Source organism: Heterodontus francisci, chromosome 26, assembly GCF_036365525.1.
Source record: "Heterodontus francisci isolate sHetFra1 chromosome 26, sHetFra1.hap1, whole genome shotgun sequence".
NCBI classification, from domain to species: Eukaryota; Metazoa; Chordata; class Chondrichthyes; order Heterodontiformes; family Heterodontidae; genus Heterodontus; species Heterodontus francisci.
This window is the reverse complement of record NC_090396.1, coordinates 8244779-8265743: the sequence shown is the minus strand read 5'-3', so window position 1 is coordinate 8265743 and position 20965 is coordinate 8244779. Positions and strand designations below refer to the sequence as shown.

At 43.9% G+C, this 20965-nt stretch overlaps 1 protein-coding gene across 2 annotated transcripts in view; it reads right to left on the bottom strand.

The window, feature by feature from the left end:
* Window positions 1-20965, bottom strand: part of xylt2 (xylosyltransferase II) — a 338683-nt gene that overhangs the window by 36229 nt on the left and 281489 nt on the right. For both annotated transcript variants that reach the window (XM_068057773.1, XM_068057774.1), the window contains exon 9: window positions 6863-7055. In XM_068057773.1, coding sequence (XP_067913874.1) covers window positions 6863-7055 — 193 coding nt within the window. The remainder of the gene's footprint in view (window positions 1-6862; window positions 7056-20965) is intronic.

Sequence of the window (20965 nt, the reverse complement as noted above, 5' to 3'; positions counted from 1 at the left end):
CTCCATTTAAATAATATTCTGATTTTCTATTCTTCCTACCAAAGTGGATATCCTCACATTTTCCCACATTACACTCCGTCTACCAAACTTTTGCCCACTCACTTAACCTATCTATATCCCTTTGCAGACTATTTGTGTCCTCCTCACAATTTGCTTTCCCACCTATCTTTGTACTGTCAGCAATTGGGCTGCAATGTACTCAGTCCCTTCACCCAAGTCATTAATATAGATGGTAAATAGTTGAGGCCCAGCACTGATCTCTGTGACACTCCACTAGTCACAGTTTGCCAATTTGAAAATGACTCATTTATCCTGACACACTGTTTCCTGTCTGTTAGCCAATCCTCTATCCATGCTAATATATTACCTACTACACCAAGAGCTCTTAGGAGTCATAGAGATATACAGCACAGAAACAGGCCGTTCAGCCCATCGTGTCTGTGCTGGCCATCAAGCACCTATCTATTCGAATCCCATTTTTCAGCACTCGGCCTGTAGCCTTGTACGCTATTGCATTTCAAATGCTCATCTTATATTTATTAATTTAATAATTTATTATTAAACAGGCCCTTCGGCCCATTGAGACTGCTGACCAACAGCCACCCATTTTATACTAATCCTACATTAACCCCATATTCCCCACCACATCCCCACCATTCTCCTACATACACTAGGGGCAATTTACAATGGCCAATTTACCTATCAACCTGCAAGTCTTTGGCAGGAAACCGGAGCACCCGGCAAAAGCCCACATGGAGAACTTGCAAACTCTGCACAGGCAGTACCCAGAACTGAACCCGGGTCGCTGGAGCTGAAAGACAGCAGTGCTAACCACTGCGCCACAGTGCCGCACTAAATACTAAATACTCGAAATACTTCTTTAATGTTCTGAGGGTTCCTGCCTTTACCACCTCTTAAGGCAGTGTTTCCAGATTCCAACCACCCTCTGTTTCCTCAAATCCCCTCTAAACCTCCTGCCCCTTGTTCTTGTTATGATCATAGTAAGTAAGTAATCAAACACTTACTGAAGTGGCCTGTCCATCCACTTTAAGAAAGAATTAAACCTGTGTGGTCAGACAAGAAGAGGGAAAAGAGGGAAGTCCTTCAACCCCTCCTCACTTGACCGTAACACCATCCACTACCCTAAAACATTCAATCCCTCCACCACCAGCACACAGTGGCAGCAGTGGGTACCATCTACAAGATACACTGCAGCAACTTATCTTGTGTAGTAACCTTTTCTGTGGCACCTTATCAAATGCCTTTTGGAAATCCAAATACACTACATTTACTGGTTCCCTTTTATCCACCCTGCTTGTTACATCCTCAAACAACTCTAATAAATTTGTCAAACATGATTTCTCTTTCATAAAACAATGTTGATTCTACTTGATTGTATTATGATTTTCAAAATATCCTACTACTTCCTTAATGGTGGATTCCAGCATTTTCCCAATGACAGATGACAGGCTAACTAGCCTTTAGTTTCCTGTTTTCTGTCTCCCTCCTTTCTTGAATAGAGGCCTTACATTTGCGGTTTCCTAATCCACTAGGACCTTTCCAGAATCTAGGGAATTTTGCATCAATGCATCCACTATTTCTGCAGCCACTTCTTTTAAGACCCTGGGATGCAGGCCATCAGGCCCAGGGGACTTGTCAACCTTTAGTCTCATTAGTTTTCCTAGTACTTCTTCTCTAATGATAATGTGTGTTACATTCACTTTTGTCTCTTGATTTTCTGCTATTCTTGGGATGCTTTTTTGTGTCTTCTACTGTGAAGACAAATACAAAATACATGTTCAAAGTCTCTGCCATTTCCTTCTCTCCCATTATTAGTGCCCAGTGTCAGCCTCTTGTTATGCCCAGTAAAGATACATCACATTCCTAACTTTTAAGATATGAAGTTTATTCAATGTGGACACTTTGAAATTGATTCTTGCTTTAAAAAGTGGACAAGGTTCTGCAAAGATGGCTACTGACGGTCAGATGACCTGGCCTGTGTATTCAAAAAACTGCCTCATAGTCTGGAATGTATCCTTTTGTCCTTTCGAGACAAAGAGGTGTCAAATACACCCATCCTGAACTCAATAAGAGACATTCCTGAATTGAATCGGTTTCTTCTGAGACAAAGAAGGCCTTAAGCTCCCCACCCCTCTGACCCGCAGGATGGATGTCTTATAACAATAAACTAGGATGTAGCTAATCAACCTAAGACCACACCATATTTAGAAAAGGAACTGAGCGAACCTGGGCAGGACTGGGACTGATGTCCTAGGGGGAGTATTTGCTAGAGTGGTTGGGGAGGGTTTAAACTTAAATGGCAGGGGGATGGGAACCTTTGCAAGGAGTCAGAGGAGGGGGGAATCAAAGACCAGAACAAAGGTAAGTAAGGGGAATAAGAAAAGTGATAGGCAGAGAGATCAAGGGCCAGAATCAAACAGGGCCACAGTGAGAAATAGTGGGAAAGGGACAAGTAATGTTAAAAAAGTCAAGCCTTAAGGCTTTGTGGCTTAACGCGCGGAGCATTCTCAATAAAGTGGATGAATTGATCACGCAAATCAATGTAAACGGGTCTGATATAGTCGGGATTAAGGAGACATGGCTGCAAGGTGACCAGGGATGGGAAATGAACATCCAGGGGTATTCATTCTTTGGGAAGGACAGACAAAAAGCAAAAGGTGGTGGAGTTGCATTGCTGTTTAAAGAGGAAACTAACGCAATAGTAAGGAAAGATATTAGCTTTGACGATGTGGAATCTCTATGGGTAGAGCTGAGAAACAATAAGGGGCAAAAAACATTAGTGGGGGTTGTATATAGACCCCAAAACTGCAGTGGTGATGTTGGGAATTGCATTAAACAGGAAATTAGAAACGCATGCAATAAAGGAACATCTGTAATTATGGTTGAATTTAATCTGCATATAGATTGGGCAATTCAAATTAGTCACAATACCGTAGAGGAGGAATTCTTGGAGTGTATATGGGATGGTTTTCTGGACCAATACTTTGAGGAACCAACTAGAGAGCAGGCCATCCTAGACTGGGTATTGTGTAATGAGAGAGGAATAACTGACAATCTAGTGCTGCGAGATCCCTGGGGCCGAGCAACCATAATATGATAGAATTCTTCATCAAGATGGAGAGTGATGTAGTTGATTCTGAGACTAGGGTCCTGAATCTTTAAAAAGCAAACTACGAAGGGTTGAAGTGCGAGTTGGCTATGACGGATTGGGAAGCGTTACTTAAAGGGATAACGATGGATAGGCAATGGTAAACATTTAAAGAGCGCATGGATGAACTGCAACAATTGTTTATCCCTGTCTGGTGCAAAAGTAAAACGGGAAAGGTAGCCAAACCATGGTTTACAAGGGAAATTAGAGATAGCATTAGATCCAAGGAAGAGGCATATAAATTTGCCAGAAAAAAACAACAGACCTGAGGATTGGGAGCAGTTTAGAATTCAGCAAAGGAGGACCAAGGGATTGATTAAGAAGGGGAAAATAGAGTACGAGAGCAAGCTTGCGGGGAACATAAAACTCACTGTAAAAGTTTCGATAGGTATATGAAGAGAAAAAGATTGGTGAAGACAAATGTAGGTCCCTTACAGTCAGAAACAGGGGAATTTATTATGGGGAACAAAGAAGTGGCAACAAAATACATGCTTTAGTTCTGTCTTCACAAAGGAGGACACAAATAACATACCAGAAATGTTGGGGAACACAGGGTTTAGTGACACAGAGGAACTGAAGGAAATCAGTATTAGCAGAGAAATGGTGTTGGGGAAATTGATGGGATTGAAGGCCGATAAATCCCCAGGGCCTGCTGCTGTGCATCCCAGAATACTTAACGAAGTGGCACTAGAAATAGTGGATGCATTGTTGGTCATCTTCCAAGATTATATAGACTCTGGAACAGTTCCTACAGATTGGAGGGTAGCTAATGTAACCCCACTATTTAAAAAGGGAGGTAGAGAGAAAGCTGAAAATTATGGACCAGTCAGCCTGACATCGGTAGTGGGGAAAATTCTGGAGTCCATTATCAAAGATTTTGTAGCAGAGCACGTAGAGAACAGTGGTAGAAGCGGGCAGAGTCAGCATGGATTTAAGGAAGGGAAATCATGCTTGACAAATCTACTAGAATTCTTTGAGGATGTAACTAGTAGAGTTGATGAGGGGGAGCCAGTGGGTGTGGTTTATTTGGACTTTCAGAAGGCTTTCGACAAAGTCCCACATAAGAAATTAGCGTGTAAAATTAAAGCGCATGGGATTGGGGGCAGTGTATTGCGATGGATAGAAAATGATGGATAGAAAATTAGTTGGCAGACAGGAAACAAAGATTATGGATAAATGGGTGTTTTTCTGAATGGCAGACAGTGACTAGTGGGGTACCGCAGGGATCGGTGCTAGGACCCCAGCTATTCACAATATACATTAATGATTTAGATGAGGGAACTAAATGTAATATCTCCAAATTTGCAGATGACACAAAACTGGGTGTGGGGGGTGGGGCGGGGGGGGGGGGGGGAGGAGATGTGAGTTGTGAGGAGGATGCAGAGAGGCTTCAGGGTGATTTGGACAATTTGAGTGAGTGGGCCAATGCATGGCAGATACAGTATGATGTGGATAAATGTGAGGTTATCCACTTCGGTGGCAAAAACAGGAAGGCAGATTATTATCTGAACAGCTATAAACAGAGAGGGGAATATGCAACGAGACCTGGGTGTTCTTGTACACCAGTCGCTGAAGGTAAGCATGCAGGTGCAACAGGCGGTAAAAAAGGCAAATGGTATGTTGGCCTTCATAGTGACAGGATTCGAGTACAGGAGCAGGGATGTCTTGCTGCAATTACATTGGGCCTTGGTGAGGCCACACCTGGAATATTGTGTGCAGTTTTGGTCTCTTTATCTGAGGAAGGATGTTCTTGCTATAGAGGGAGTGCAGCGAAGGTTTACCAGACTGATTCCTGAGATAGTGGGACTGTCGTATGAGGGGAGATTGAGTCAGTTAGGATTATATTCGCTGGAGTTCAGAAGAGTGAGGGGGGATCTCATAGAAACCTATAAAATTCTAACAGGACTTGACAGGGTAGATGCAGGAAGGATGTTTTAAACTATTTTCCTAGTCCACTTTAGTCAACTCTGTCTTCATACTTTTGTAATTGCTTGTATTTAAGTTTAAGGTACTAGTTTCAGAAGTTTCTCAACCACCTAAGTTGAATTGACTGGCCTGTAGTTGCTGGGCTTATCTTCACACCTTTTTTTTGAACAAGGGTGTAATGTTTGCAATTCTCCAGTCCTCTGGCACCACCCCCGAGTCTAAGGAAGACTGAAAAATTATGGCCAGTGCCTCCGCGATTTCCACTCTCACTTCCCTCAGCACCTCATCCAATCCTGGCGTCTTATCCACTTTAAGTACAGACAACCTATCCAATACCTCCTCCTTATCACCTTTAAACCCTCCCAGTGTCTGAATTACCTCCTCTTTCACCATGGCCTGGGTTTCATCTTCTTCCTTGGTAAAGACAGATGCAAAGTATTCATTTAATATCTTAGCTCTGCCTCCATGAATAAATCACCTTTTTGGTCCCTAATCAGCCCCACTCCTCTTTTCATCACCCTTTTACTATTTATTTGTCCATAGAAGACTTTGGGATTCCTTTTAATGTTAGCTGCCAGTCTCTTTTCATACTCTCTCTTTGCTTCTCCTATTTGCTTTTTCACTTCCCCTCTGAACCTTCTATATTAAGCCTGGTTCTCAATAGGATTTTCTACCTGGCATCTGTCATAATCACACTTTTTCTTTATCTTAATTTCTATCTATTTTGTCATCCAGGGCACTCTGGCTTTGTTTACCCTACTTTTCCCGTTTGAGGGAATATACCTTGACTGTGCCTGAAATACCTCCCCTTTGAAGGCAGCCCATTGTTTAGTTACCGTTTTTCCTGTCAACCTTTAGCTCCAATTTATTCGTCCCAGATCTGATCTTAACCCACTGAAGTTGGCTTTCCCCCAGTTAACTATTCTTACTGTAGATTGTTTTCTGTCCTTTTACACAGTCAGCCTAAACCTTATGATACAATAATCACTATGTAGAGAGAGCTTTACTCTGTATCTAACCTCATGCTGTGCCTACCCTGGGAGTGTTTGATGGGCACAGTGCAGGAGCTTTACTCTGTATTTAACCAGTGCTGTACCTGCCCTGGAAGTGCTGTACATCTTTAAGAGTTAAAGGTTAATGATTCAACTTCTTTGTAACCTGGAATAACAGGCTTTTCATGATAAACAGGATAGCAGTGGGGATGCCATAAGAAGGGAGCATGGATTATATTGTGCTTTTAATCTGAGTAATATCTACAAGAAATACTTGTGCAAGAAAGTAAATGACTGTTAATAACATTTATCAAAAGTTCGAGATCCGTTAAGTCAGGAAGTCTTGTTTGAGGGAAGTATCTATGGAGTAATCAAAGGATTCAGGGAAAAATACATCATGAAATTGTATCTGTGACATGCACCTTTGCTGGACACCAAGTAAGATGGAAAAGAAGCATGGTTTTTAATAGTTAGTTGGAGGGCTCCAAAGATAGAAATACCAAAAAGCCACTGTCTGTGTACAGTATTGGTCACCTATTCTGTTCTCTATACTCCACCATCATGTCGTGTGCTTACTCGAAGCACTGTGAATCACTGAAGGAGGTTGATTAACAGTTGATCCTTAACATTGGCGCTGGGGGTCTGGAACAGAAAATGTTCTGTTTCCAAACAGCAACCACTCTGACCTTGATGAGCACAAATTCACACAAACTAAGTATACAGTTCGCAATGCCACGCTTGGTTCACACCCCCATGGCACTGCAGGCCTGGTTACCTCCAGGTGCTGGAGTCGGTTGAGTTCTGGGCCATTTGCCAGGTGCAGCATAGAGCGAGGTACCAGCCGACTCTCCAGGGTCTCCTTCCGGCCTGTATTCACATTCTTAACTTCCTGCATCACTAAGTAACCTTGGAATTGGTCATTATAGAAGTAAAGGTGGGCAGACAGGGTGTGTCCCACAGGCTCGAACCTGAATAAAGTAAAAAGCAAATATTTTCAAGACTTTTCCAAGGACAAACAAACTATATAATAAATCATGAATTTAAATAATTATTAGTCCTTATTAACTGCAAACTCTTAGAGCAACATAAGAGTCATCACAGCACAAAAGGAGGTCATCCAACCATCAAGTCCATGCTGGCTGTCTGTGGAGCAATCCAATCAGGCCCATTCCCCCGCTCTATCCCAGGAGTCCTGCAAGCTTATTTCTCTCAAGTGCCCATCCAATTTCCTTTTGACTGTTCCCTTAAACACAGCTCAGTAAACTGTGCAATAAATCTACTTCATTATACATCGCAAGTTTCTACGACCGGCTCAAAGTTTTGCATGGTTAGTGCAGCCCACATCACATGGAAGTCCACCAGTGCTGCTGACTGGCATACTGTGCCCATGTAAGAATTGCTCGTTTTTAGATTCTCAAGGCCCTGGAACGTTTGTCTCTTTCAGTGCTGGACAGACTCCACATGTACAATAATATAAAAGCAAATTACTGTGGATGAGAATCTGAAATAAAGACAGAAAGTGCTAGAAATAGACAGCTGGTCTGGCAGCATCTGTGGAGAGAGAAACAAGAGTTAACATTTCAGGTCTGTAACCTTTCATCAGAACTGGCAAAGGTTAGAAATGTAATAGGCTTTGAGCAAGTGAAAGGGTTGGGGGGGGTGGGGATGGGTGCGAAGAACAACAAACGGGAAGGTCAATGATAGGGCAGAGAGCAGGAGAGATTAAATGGCAAAGATGTCATGGAAGAAAAGTCAAAGGGAGTAGTAATAGCTGTAGGTAAAAGATAAAGCATTTGTCCAGAGAGAGTGTTAATGGCAAAATGATGAACAGCTCTGCCCGAAAGCAAAAACATGAAAACAAGTTGGTACATGGTAAAAGAAATCAAAATGGCAGTCATGCTCTGAAGTTGTTGAACTCAATATTGAGTCCATAAGGCTGTAGTGTGCCGAATCGAATGATAAGGTCCTCTTCCTCGAGCTTGTGTTGAATTACATTGAAACACTGCAGCAGGCCGAGGACAGAAATGTGGGCGTGAGAGCAGGGTGGTAAATTAAAATGGCAAGTAATCGGGGGCTTGGGATCATGCTTGCGGACTGAGAGGAGGTGCTCCACAACGTGGTCACCCAATCTGCATTTGGTCTCCCCAATGTAGAGGCAACCGCATTGTGAGAAGCGAACACAGTATACTAAATTGAAAGAAATACAAGCAAATCGCTGCTTCGCCTGGAAGGAGTATTTGGGACCTTGCATGGTGAGGACAGAGGAGGTAAAAGGCAGGTATTACACCTCCTGTGATTGCATGGGAAGGTGGCGTGGGAAGGGGTGAGGTGTTGGGGGTAATGGAGGAGTGGACCAGGGTGTCACGGAGGGAACCATCCCTTCGAAATGCTGACAGGGGACGGGAGAGGAAGATGTGTTTGGTGGTGGCATCATGCTAGAGGTGACGGAAATGGCGGAGGATGACCCTTTGGATGTGGAGGCTAGTGGGTGGAAAGTGAAGACAAGGGGAACCCTGTCGCAATTCTGGGTGGGAGGGGAAGGGGTGAGGGCAGAAGTGTGGGAAGAGAGTCGTACACGGTCGAGGGGAGGGGATCCTCAGTTCAGGAAAAAGGAAGACATATCAGAAGCGCTGTTGTGGAAGATTGCATCATCAGAACAGACGCGACGGAGATGGAGAAACTGGGAGAACAGACTGGAGTTCTCACAGGAGGCAGGGTGTGAGGAATTTAGTCGAGGTAGCTGTGGCAGTCGGTGGGTTTATAAGCAATATTAGTGGACAGTCTATCCCCAGAGATGCAGACAGAGAAGTCGAGGAAGGGAAGTCAATTGTCGGAGATGGACCATGTGAAGGTGAGCGAGGGGTGGAAATTGGAAGCAAAGTTTTCCAATTTGGGGTGGGAGCAGGAAACGCCACCAATACAGCCATCACTGTACTGGAAAAATTGTTGGGGGAGGGAGCCTGAGTAGGACTGGAACAAGGAATGTTTGACATATCCCACCAAAAGACAGGCATAATTAGGACCCATGTGGGTACCCATAGCAACACCTTGTATTTGGAGGAAGTGAGTGAAGTTGAAGAAGTTGTTCAACTTAAGAACAAATTCAGTCAGGCAGAGGATAGTAGTAGTGGATGGGGACTGGTTGGGTCTCTGTTCAAGGAAGACACGGAAAGTCGTCAGACTGTCCTGATGGGGGATGGAAGTGTAAAGAGATTGGACGTCCAGAGTCAAGAGGCGGCATGGTTCGGGCCAGGAAACTGGAAATTGTTGAAATGGCAAAGGGCATCTGAAGAGTCAATGATATAGGTAGGAAGAGACTGGGCAAAGGGAAGAAAATACAGTCAAGATAGGAAGAAATAAGTTCAGTGGTGCAGGAACAGGCTGAAATGATTGGTCTACTGGGACAGTACTGTTTATGGATTTTGGGAAGGAGGTAGAAGAGGGCTGTTCGAGGTTGCGAAACTATGAGATGGGAAGCTGTAGAGGGAAGACCTCCAGAGGAGAGGAGGTCAGTGACAGCCCTGTAGACAGCGGCTTGATGTTCGGTGGTGGGGTCATGATGCAAGGAAGAAGTGTCTGAGAGTTGGCTCTCAGTCTCTGCAAGGTATGTGTACAACTTCATCTGTGTACAACAGCGGTTCCAAACAAACCTCTCCTAATTGAAATGTCAAGAATCAGAATACATTCAGGCCATTGGTACCAGAGAACAAAACTGATGCTGTGCCAATATCAAAATTAGTCTTATAACAAATTTCTCGTCAAGAGTCAGGAGGATAAGGAAAAGCAGGACCCTGAGCTTCCGGTTGCTTGCCATTTCAACACTCCCCCCTGCTCTCATGCTCACATCTCTGTCCTGGGATTGCTGCAGTGTTCCAGTGAACATCAACGCAAGCTCGAGGAACAGCATCTCATTTACCGATTAGGCACACTACAGCCTGCCGGACTGAACATTGAGTTCAATAATTTCAGAGCATGACAGCCCCCCATTTTACTTTCATTTTTAGTTATTTTTTCTTTTTTACATTTTTGACAATCTTTTTTTTTTGCATTTATTTCATTTCATCTCAGTTTGTTCAGTTTGCTTACCCACTGTTTTTTTTCATGTTTGCTCTTGCTGCTGTTCAATATTCAGTCCGTTAACACCTTATCTGTACTAATGCTTTGTCTTTCAACACACCATTAACATATTGTTTGCCTTTGCTCCATGACCTTTTGGTCAGCTATGTGGCCTTGTCTAATCTACACCTTCTCCTTTGTTATCTCTTGCCCCATCTCCACCTCACTTGCTTATAACCTGTGACATTTCTAATATTTGTCAGTTCCGAAGAAGGGTCACTGACCCGAAACGTTAACTCTGCTTCTCTTTCCACAGATACTGCCAGACCTGCTGAGTGGTTCCAGCACTTCTTGTTTTCATTTCAGATTTCCAGCATCTGCAGTATTTTGCATTTATTTTAAGGAAAAGCTATTCTGCCCACTGAAACCAATCCCTCCAGTACCAATTCTTCTACTACAGCCAATGCCAATAGTACACTCTCTCTCCAATCTGTCCCTCTGCTATTATATTGCTTTATTTGATATTAAGCATCTTCCAAAAGATATAATTTAAAGGGTTAAGTCATGGCAGGAGAGCTCAAAGCCATGGTGTGCTCCTCATGCTCTAAGTGGGAAGCTGGGACAAACTCCAGTGCCCGGGACCAGCATGTGTGCAGGGACTGTCTCCAGCTGCAGCTCCTGGAAGCCTGAGTTTCGGAGCTGGAGCGGTGGCCGGGGATACTGTGGAGCATCCGCGAGGCGCAGAGTATCGTTGATAGCATGTATAGAGAGGTGGTCACACCGTAGGCTCAGGCTCCACAGGCAGGAAGGGAATGGGTGACCACCAGGCAGAGCAAGAGGACCAGGCAGGCAGTGCAGGAATCCCCTGTGGCTATTCCCCTGCAAAACAGATATACTGCTTTGGATACTGTTGGGGGGAATGGCCTCTCAGGGGAAAGCAGCAACAGCTCAATTCGTTGCACCACGGTTGGCTCTGCTGCACAGGGGAGGAGTAAAAAGTGTGGGAATGCAATAGTTATAGGGGATTCAATTGTAAGGGGAATAGATAGGTGTTTCTGTGGCTGCAAACGAGACTCCAGGATGGTATGTTGCTTTCCTGGTGCTAGGGTCAAGGATGTCTCAGAGCAGTTACAGGACATTCTGAAGGGGAAGGGTGAACAGCCAGTGGTCGTGGCACACATTGGTACAAACAACGTAGGTTAAAAAAGGGATGAGGTCCTAAAAGCAGAATATAGGGAGTTAGGAAGTAAGCTGAAAAGTAGGACATCAAAGGTAGTGATCTCAGGATTATTACCAGTGCCACGTGCTAGTCAGAGTAGAAATAGCAGCATATATCTGATGAATACGTGGTTGAAGAGATGGTGTGAGGGGGAGGGTTTTAGATTCCTGGGACATTGGGACTGGTTCTGGGGGAGGTGGGACCAGTACAAACTGGACAGGTTACACCTGGGCAGGACCGGGACTGATGTCCTTGGGGGCGTATTTGCAAGAGTGGTTGGGGAGGGTTTAAACTAAAATGGCAGGGGGATGGGAACCTTTGCAAGGAGTCAGAGGAGGGGGGAATCAAGGACAAGAACAAAAGACAGTAAAGGGAATATGAAAAGTGAGAGGCAGAGAGATCAAGGGCCACAGTGAAAAATAGTGGGAAGGGGACCGGTAATGTTAAAAAGACAAGCCTTAAGGCTTTGTGGCTTAACGCGCAGAGCATTCTCAATAAAGTGGATGAATTAATCACGCAATTAGATGTAAACAGGTATGATATAGTTGGGTTTACAGAGATATGGCTGCAGGGTGACCAGGGATGGGAAATGAACATCCGGGGTATTCAGTATTTAGGAAGGCCAGACAAAAAGTAAAAGGCGGTGGAGTTGCATTGCTATTTAAAGAGGAAATTAACGCAACAGTGAGGAAAGATATTAGCTTTGATGATGTGAAATCTCTGTGGGTAGAGCTGAGAAACACTAAGGGACAAAAACATTAGTAGGGGTTGTATATAGACCCCCAAACTGTAGTGGTGATGTTGGGAATGGCATTAAACAGGAAATTAAAGACGCATGCGATAAATGAACATCTGTAATTATGGGTGACCTTAATCTGCATATAGATTGGGCAAATCAAATGAGTCACAATACTGTAGAGGAGGAATTCATGGAGTGTATATGGGATGGTTTTCTGGACCAGTACATTGAGGAACCAACTGGAGAACAGGCCAGCTTAGACTGGGCATAATGTAATAAGAGAGGAATAATTGACAATCGACTTGTGCGAGACCCCTTGGGGATGTGCGACCATAATATGATAGAATTCTTCATCAAGATAGAGAGTCACATAGTTGATTCTGAGACTAAGGTCCTGAATCTTAATAAAGAAAATTACGAAGGTATGAGGCGCGAGTTGGCTATGAAGTATTGGGAAACGTTACTTAAAGGGATGACAGTGGATAGGCAATGTCAAACATTCAAAGAGCGCATGGATGAACTGTAACAGTTGTTTATTCTTGTCTGGCGCAAAGGTAAAATGGGAAAGGTAACCAAACCATGGCTTACAAGGGAAATTAGAGAAGCATTAGATCCAAGGAAGAGACATACAAATTTGCCGGAAAAAACAACAGACTTGAGGATTAGGAGCAGTTTAGAATTCAGCAAAGGAGAACCAAGGGATTGATTAAGAAGGGGAAAATAGAGTACGAGAGTAAGCTTGCGGGGAACATAAAAACTGACTGTAAAATTTTCTATAGGTATGTGAAGAGAAAAAGATTGGTGAAGACACATGTAGGTCCTCTTACAGTCAGAAACAGGGGTACTTATTATGAGGAACAAAGAAATGGCTGACCAACTAAATGCATACTTTGGTTCTGTCTTCACAAAGGAGAACACAAATAACATACCAGAAATATTGGGTAACACAGGGTTTAGTGAGAGGGAGGAACTGAAGGAAAACAATATTAGTAGAGAAATGGCGTTGGGGAATTTGATGGGATTGAAGGCCAATAAATCCCCAGGGCCTGATAATCTATATCCCAGCATACTTAAGGAAGTGGCCCTAGAAATAGTGGATGCATTGGTGGTCATCTTCCAAGATTCTATAGCCTCTGGAACAGTTCCTACAAATTGGAGGGTAGCGAATGTCACCCCACTATTTAAAAAGGGAGGTAGAGAGAAAACAGGGAATTATAGACCAGTCAGCCTGACGTTGGTAGTGGGAAAAATTCTAGAGTCCATTATCAAAGATTTTATACCAGAACACTGGATATGCAAACTGAACAAACTAAGACCCACTTATTTTCATGCTTGTGCTTGTGGCTGTTCAGTTTTCAGTTCATTAACACCCGATCTGTATTCATGCTTTGTCTTTCAACACACCATTAACATATCGTTTGCCTTTGCTCAATGACCTTCTGGTCAGTTATTCCCTGACCTTGTCCTATCTACAGCTTCTCCTTTGTTATCTCTTTCCCCGCCCCCACTTAACTTGCTTAAAACTTTTCACGTTTCTAATATCTGCTAGTTCTGAAGAAGGGTCACTGACCTGAAACATTAACTCTGCTTCTCTCTCCACAGATGCTGCCAGACCTGCTGAGTATTTCCAGCATTTCTTGTTTTTATTTCAGATTCCCAGCATCCGCAGTATTTTGCTTTTATTTTAGAAGTTATGTTGAACTTGTATAAGACACTAGTTCGGCCTCACCTGAATACTGCGTCCAATTCTGAGCGCCGCACTTGAGGAAAGACGAGAGGGCATTGGAGAGAGTATAGAAAAGATTCACGAGAATGGTTCCAGGGATGAGGAATTTCAGTTTTGAAGATAGATTGGAGAAGTTAGAACTGTTTTCCTTGGGGAAGAGAAGGCTGAGCGGTGATTTGATAGAGGTATTCAAAATCATGAGGGGCCTGGACAGAATAGATAGAGAGAAACTGTTCCCACTCGTGAAAGGATCGAGAATGAGAGGGCACAGATTTAAAGTATTTGGTAAGAGAAGCAAAAGTAACATGAGGAAAAACTTTTTCATGCAGTGAGTGGTTAAGGTCTGGAATGTGCTGCCTGAGAACGTGGTGAAGGCAGATTCAATTGAAGCATTCTAAAGGGAATTAGACAGTTATTTGAAAAGGAAGAATGTGCAGGGCTATAGGGAGAAGGCAGGGGAATAGAACTGAGGGAGTTGCTCTTTCAGAGAGCCAGTGTGGACACGATGGGCCAAATGGCCTCCTTTTGCACTGTAACGATTCTGTGAACAGGCTCGAGGGGCTGAACGGCTGACTCATGCTCCTACCTTCCTATGGACTGGGATGAGTTAACTCAGAACTGACTGGGACCTGACCCTGGATCTTCCGCAGCTACGGCAATGTAATGGGCCAGCACCTCCACTGAAATCCACTCAGCAAGACGTTGGTATGTGCTCATGCAACACAATTAACAACATTTACACAGACCATATAATCTGCCCTGTTCCTGTATAAAAATGCCTCCCTAAAATGATAACAAACTCCCTGTAAGTCAAATTGAACACTGCAGCAGTGAATATTTAAGATATGCTCTGTGAATTCCTCACATTTATTTCATGACAAATGCCTGCTATCAAATATTTCCCAACTCAGACACAATAGAGATCCCTAGAGGATGATCTGGGGAGTGTGGGAAATGCAGCTTTGGAGAATTGTTTTGTCTATAAATGGCTGCCAGAAAGCACAGATGAGCAGGTCACAAAGTTGCCCATTTCTTTTAACAGAGAGGAGTTGGTTAACAGAGGGGTAGGACAACCATCCAATCCATTCTGAACTGGACAGTCTGGATTCAGGAGTGCCAGTCCAATAGTTTAATCGAAGATCAGAGTCTACTTTTTGGAATGCTGGAATAAATAAGAATCCCCCACTCACACGGGTGTCTCAGCCACCATGTCTCATATGCACTATTAAGGGACAGCTGGACAAGTACATGAGGGAGAAAGAATGAAAGGATATGCCGATAGGGTGAAATGAAGTAGTACGGAAGGAGGTTCCTATGGAGCATAAATACTAGCACATTGTGCTAGTTGGTCTGTTGTGCCAAATGGTCATCTTGTTTCAGGCTATGCCACAGATTGTGGCCTGACTGGTAGGGTTTCCTCAACAGCATGGTGAATAGCAAAATGCTGCTGCCTTTGGAGGTGGTGTGTGAAGATAATATACTTCCTGCAGGAACATCCAAACACTTTGGGCCACACAGGGATAAACCATGGAGCCTTGGGAGCAAATTATCAACATTGAGTCATAGAGTCATTTATGGCACAGAAAGAGGCCATTCGGCCCATTGAGTCCATCCTGGCTCTCCACAGAGCAATCCAGTCAGTCCCAGTCCTCCGCTCAACCCCTGTAGCCCTGCAAGTTTCCTTCAAGTGCCCATCTAATTTCCTTTTGAAATCATTGCCTGTCCACACTTCCACCATCCTCGTAGGCAGTGAGTTCCAGGTCACTATCACCCGCTGCATAAAAACGTTTTCCTCATATTCCCCCTGTATCTCTTGCCCAAAACCTTCAAACTATGTTTGCTATTCCGTGTACCATTAGTTTATGGGAACAGTTTTTCCTTGTCTAACTTATCCAAGCCTGTCATAATCTTGTATACCTCGATTAAATCTCCTCTCAATCTCCTTTGCTCCAAGGAGAACAACCCCAGCTTCTCCAACCTAACCTTGTAGCTAAAATCCCTCATGCCTGGAACCATTCTGGTAAATCTGCTCTGTACCTCTCAAGGACCCTCACATCCTTCCGAATGTGTGATGACCAGAAGTGGATGCAATACTCTAGTTGTGGCCTATCCAAAGCTTTATAAAGGTTCAGCAAAACTTCCCTGCTTTTGTACTCGTCTCCATTTATGAAGCCCAAGATCCCATATGCTTTGCGAATCACTCTCTCAATATGTTCTGCCACCTTCAAAGTTAAATGCACATGCACCCCCAGGTCCCTCTGTTTAGTTTAGTTTAGTTTAGTTTAGAGATACAGCACTGAAACAGGCCCTTCGGCTCACCGGGTCTGTGCCGACCATCAACCACCCATTTATACTAATCCTACACTAATCCCATATCCCTACCACATCCCCACCTGTCCCTATATTTCCCTACCACCTACCTATACTAGGGGCAATTTATAATGGCCAATTAACCTACCAACCTGCAAGTCTTTGGCATGTGGGAGGAAACCCACACAGACACAGGGAGAACTTGCAAACTCCACACAGGCAGTACCCAGAATTGAACCCGGGTCGCCGGAGCTGTGAGGCTGCGGTGCTAACCACTGCGCCACTGTGCCGCCTTACTCTTTAGAACTGTGTTTGTAGTTGCTCTCCCCATTCCTTCTGCCAAAATGTAGAGCTCAAGGAAGGAGATTGTAATATACTCGAACAAATTAGCATTGAAAGGGAGGAGGTATTCGTGGTTTTAGCAGGCTTATAGGTGGATAATTCCCCAAGCCCAGATGAGATGTATCCCAGGCTGTTATATGAGACAAGGGAGGAGATAGCAGGGGCTCTGACACAAATTTTCAAACCTTCTCTGGCCGCAGGAGAAGTGCCAGAGGACTGGAGGACAGCGAAAGTGGTACCATTACTCAAGAAGGGTAGCAGGGATGAACCAGATAATTATAGGCCGGTGAGTCTAACATCAGTGGTTGGGAAACTATTGGAACAAATTCTGAGGGACAGGATTAATGTCCACTTGGAGAGGCAGGTATTAATTAAGGATAGTCAGCATGGCTTTGTCAGGGGGAGATCATGTTGAACAAACTTGATTGAATTTTTCGAGGAGGTGACGAAATGTGTAGATGAGGGTAAAGCAATTGATGTAGTATACATGGATTTCAGTAAGGCTTTTGATAAGGGCCCGCATGGGAGATTGGTTAAGAAGATAAGAGCCCATGGGATCCAGGGCAACTTGGCAAATTGGATCCAAAATTGGCTTAGTGGCAGGAGGCGGAGGGTGATGGTCGAGGGTTGTTTTTGCAATTGGAAGCCTGTGACCAGTGGTGTACCACAGGGATTGGTGCTGGGACCCTTGCTGTTTGTAGTATACATTAATGATTTAGGTGTGAATATAGGAGGTATGATCAGTAAGTTTGCAGATTACACGAAAATTGGTGGTGTCGTAAACAGTGAGGAGGAAAGCCTTAGATTACAGGACAATATAGATGGGCAAATGCAAATTTAATCCGGAGAAGTGTGAGGTGATACATTTTGGGAGGACTAACAAGGCAAGGGAATATACAATGGATGGTAGGACCCTAGGAAGTACAGAGGGTCAGAGGGACCTTGGTGTACAAGTCCGTAGATCACTGAAGGCAGCAGCACAGGTAGATAAGGTGGTTAGGAAGGCAAATGGGATACTTGCCTTTATTAGCCGAGGCATAGAATATAAGAGCAGGGAGGTTACGATGGAGCTGTATAAAATGCTAGTTAGGCCACAGCTGGAGTACTGTGTACAGTTCTGGTTGCCACACTATAGGAATGATGTGATTGCACTGGAGAGAGTGCAGAGGAGATTCACCAGGATATTGCCTGGGCTGGAGCATTTCAGCTATGAAGAGAGACTGGATTGGCTAGGGTTGTTTTCCTTAGAGCAGAGAAGGCTGAGGAGGAATCTGATCGAGGTAAAAAAATTATGAGGGGCATTGATAGGGTAGATAGGAGGAAACTTTTTCCCTTAACGGAGGTGTCAATAACCAGGGGGCATAGATTTAAGGTAAGGGGCAGGAGGTTTAGAGGGGATTTGAGAAAAATGTTTTCATCCAGTGGGTGGTTGGAATCCGGAACACACTGCCTGAAGGGGTGGTAGAGGCAGGAACCCTAGCAACATTTAAGAAGCATTTAGATGAGCACTTGAAACACCATAGCATACAAGGCTACGGGCCAAGTGCTGGAAAATGGGATTAGAATAGATAGGTGCTTGATGGCCGGCACAGACACGATGGGCCCAAGGGCCTGTTGCTGTGCTGTGTAACTCTATGACCTCACACTTCTCTATATTAAATTCGATCTGCCACATCTCTGCCCATTCTGCTAGTCTATCTGTGTTCTGTTGCAGGCAGTTCACATCATCCTCACTGTTTGTCACACCTCCAAGTTCAATATCATTGGCAAATTTTGAACTTTTACTCTGCATTCCAAGATACGAAACATTTATAGAGAGCAAAAAAAAAGCACTGACACTTGTCTACCATCCTCCAGTCTGAATTATAACTATTTACTACAACTTGCTGTTTCCTGTCCTTAAGCCAACATTTTTATCCAATTGGACACTGACCCTCCTATTCCATGAGCCTCATTTTATTAAGCAGTCTTTTATATGGTGCTTATCAAACGCATTCTTAAAATCCATATGAACAATATTCACCGCATTCCCTTCATCAGATTTCTCGGTTATTTCATCAAAAATTCAATTATTTATTTATTTAGAGATACAGCACTGAAACAGGCCCTTCGGCCCACCGAGTCTGTGCCGACCAACAACCACCCTACAGTAATCCCATATTCCCTATCACCTCCCTACACTCGGGGCAATTTAGAATGGCCAATTTACCTATCACCTGCACGTCTTTGGCTGTGGGAGGAAACCGGAGCATCTGACGAAAACCCACGCAGACACAGGGAGAACTTGCAAACTCCGCACAGGCAGTACCCAGAATCGAACCCGGGTCCCTGGAGCTGTGAGACTGTGGAGCTAACCACTGCGTCACTGTGCCGCAGTGTCAAGCATGATCTGCCTTTTAAAAATCCATGCTGGCTATCCTTAATTAACTCAAACCTTCACAAGTGTCTGTTGATTTTTTCCCCCTGATTATTGTTTCTAAAACCTTACCCACCACTGATGTTAAATTTACAGGCCTGTAGTGGCTAAGACTGTCCTTACAACCTTTCTTGACCTAGGGTGTGACATTTACCACTCTCCAACCCTCTGGTACTTTCCCTATTTCCAGGGAAGATTGGAAGATTATGGCAAGCCCTTCCGCTATCTCCACCCCCACATCCTTTAATATATTCCCCTTAATTTTCACATATGGCCAAATTCCCGATTTCAATGTTCTGATTCATTCACCAATGAGGAAACAGCGCCAAGAACAACCAAACCTCTTCGCCCTCAAGTTTTAAACAGGACAAAGCAGCAAATTACAAATCCAAACAGCATTGGTTCTCACCCAGGATTTCAGCATGGGCCAGTGTTCCGGGGCCACGCTGCCAGCAGCCCTGAGTACAGCAATATAAACTGCAACTGGGTTTACTTCCAGAGCTAGCAGCTTTCCAGAAACTCTGTGTGTACAGCACAGGTTAGATGCAGAGTAAAGCTCCCTGAACACTGTCCCATTGACTACTCCCCAAGTCCTCCGTCTGCGCACAGGTTAGCCTTATGGTCCCTAACTGGCGCAACTTTCTTTAATTCTCCTCTTGCTCTTTATGTATTTTTAAACATCTTAGCGTTTTCTTTGATTTTATTTGCCAATTTTTTTTGCTTTCTTAATTTCCTTTTTAATTTCATCCCTACACTTTCTATTACTTCTCTAGATTTTCTGCAGTATTGAGTCTTGGTATCTGTCATATGCTTTCTTTTTGTCTTGTCCTAATCTGCATGCACCTTGACACCCAGGGGGCTCCAGATTTGGGGGGCTCACCCTTTTTCTTTGTGCGAACATATTTGTTCTGAACTCTCTCCATCTCCTCCTTGAATGCTCACTACTCTGACACTGGTTTAACTTCAGGTAGCTGTTTCCAGTCCACTTTTGCCAAACCACATCTTAGTTGAGTAAAACTGGTCTTTCCCAATTTAAAACTTTTACATACGGACATATGAACATACGAATTAGGAGCAGGAGTAGGCCACTCAGCCCCTCGAGCCTGCTCCGCCATTCAATTCAGCCGTTCATGGCTGAACTGATTACTCCACATTTCCACCTACCCCCGATAACCTTCCACCCCCTTGCTGAGCAAGATACACCCTACCTCTGCCTTAAAAATATTCAAAGACTCTGCTTCTGCCGCGTTTTGAGGAAAACATTGCTCCTCATCTCTGTCTTAAATGGGAAACCCCTTATTTTTACACAGTGACCCCTAGTTCTAGATTCTTCCGCAAGAGGAAACATCCTTTCCACATCCACCCTGTCAAGGCCCCTCAGGACCTTATATATTTCAATCAAGTCGCCTCTTACTCTTCTAAATTCCAGCAGATACAAGCCTAGCCTGTCCAATCTTTTCTTGTAAGACAGCCCGCCCATTCCAGGTATTAGTCTAGCAAAACCTTCTCTGTACTGCCTCCAATGCATTTACATCCTTCCTTAAATAAGAAGACCAAATACTCTTTATCTAGCTTTACTCTTTTCCACAAGTACTCTAAATCTAACTGAATTATGATCAATCACTAACACTGAAACACTCTCCCACCTGCACAGCTTCATTCCCTAAAACTAAATCTAGAACTGCCCCTTCTCTTGTTGCGCTTGCTACGTACTGGCTAAAAAACTTCTCGAGTACATTTTAAGAATTCTGTGCCCCCTGTACCTTTGATAATGAATTCATCCCAGTTAATATTATGGTAGTTGAAATCCCCCAGTATTACTACTCTTTTATTTCTGTACTTCTCAAAGATTTACCCAGATATTTGCTGTTCCATCTCTCTCTGTTTGGGGGTCTATAGTACAGTCTCAGCCGTGTGATTGCCCCTTTTTGTTTCTCAATTCAACCCATATGGCTTCATTTGATACTCCTACTGGCATATATCATCCCCTCTCCCAGCTGTCTGATTGTTTCCTTAACCAATATTGCAATCCCTCCTCTTCTTTTACCTCCCTCTCTATCTCATCTGAAA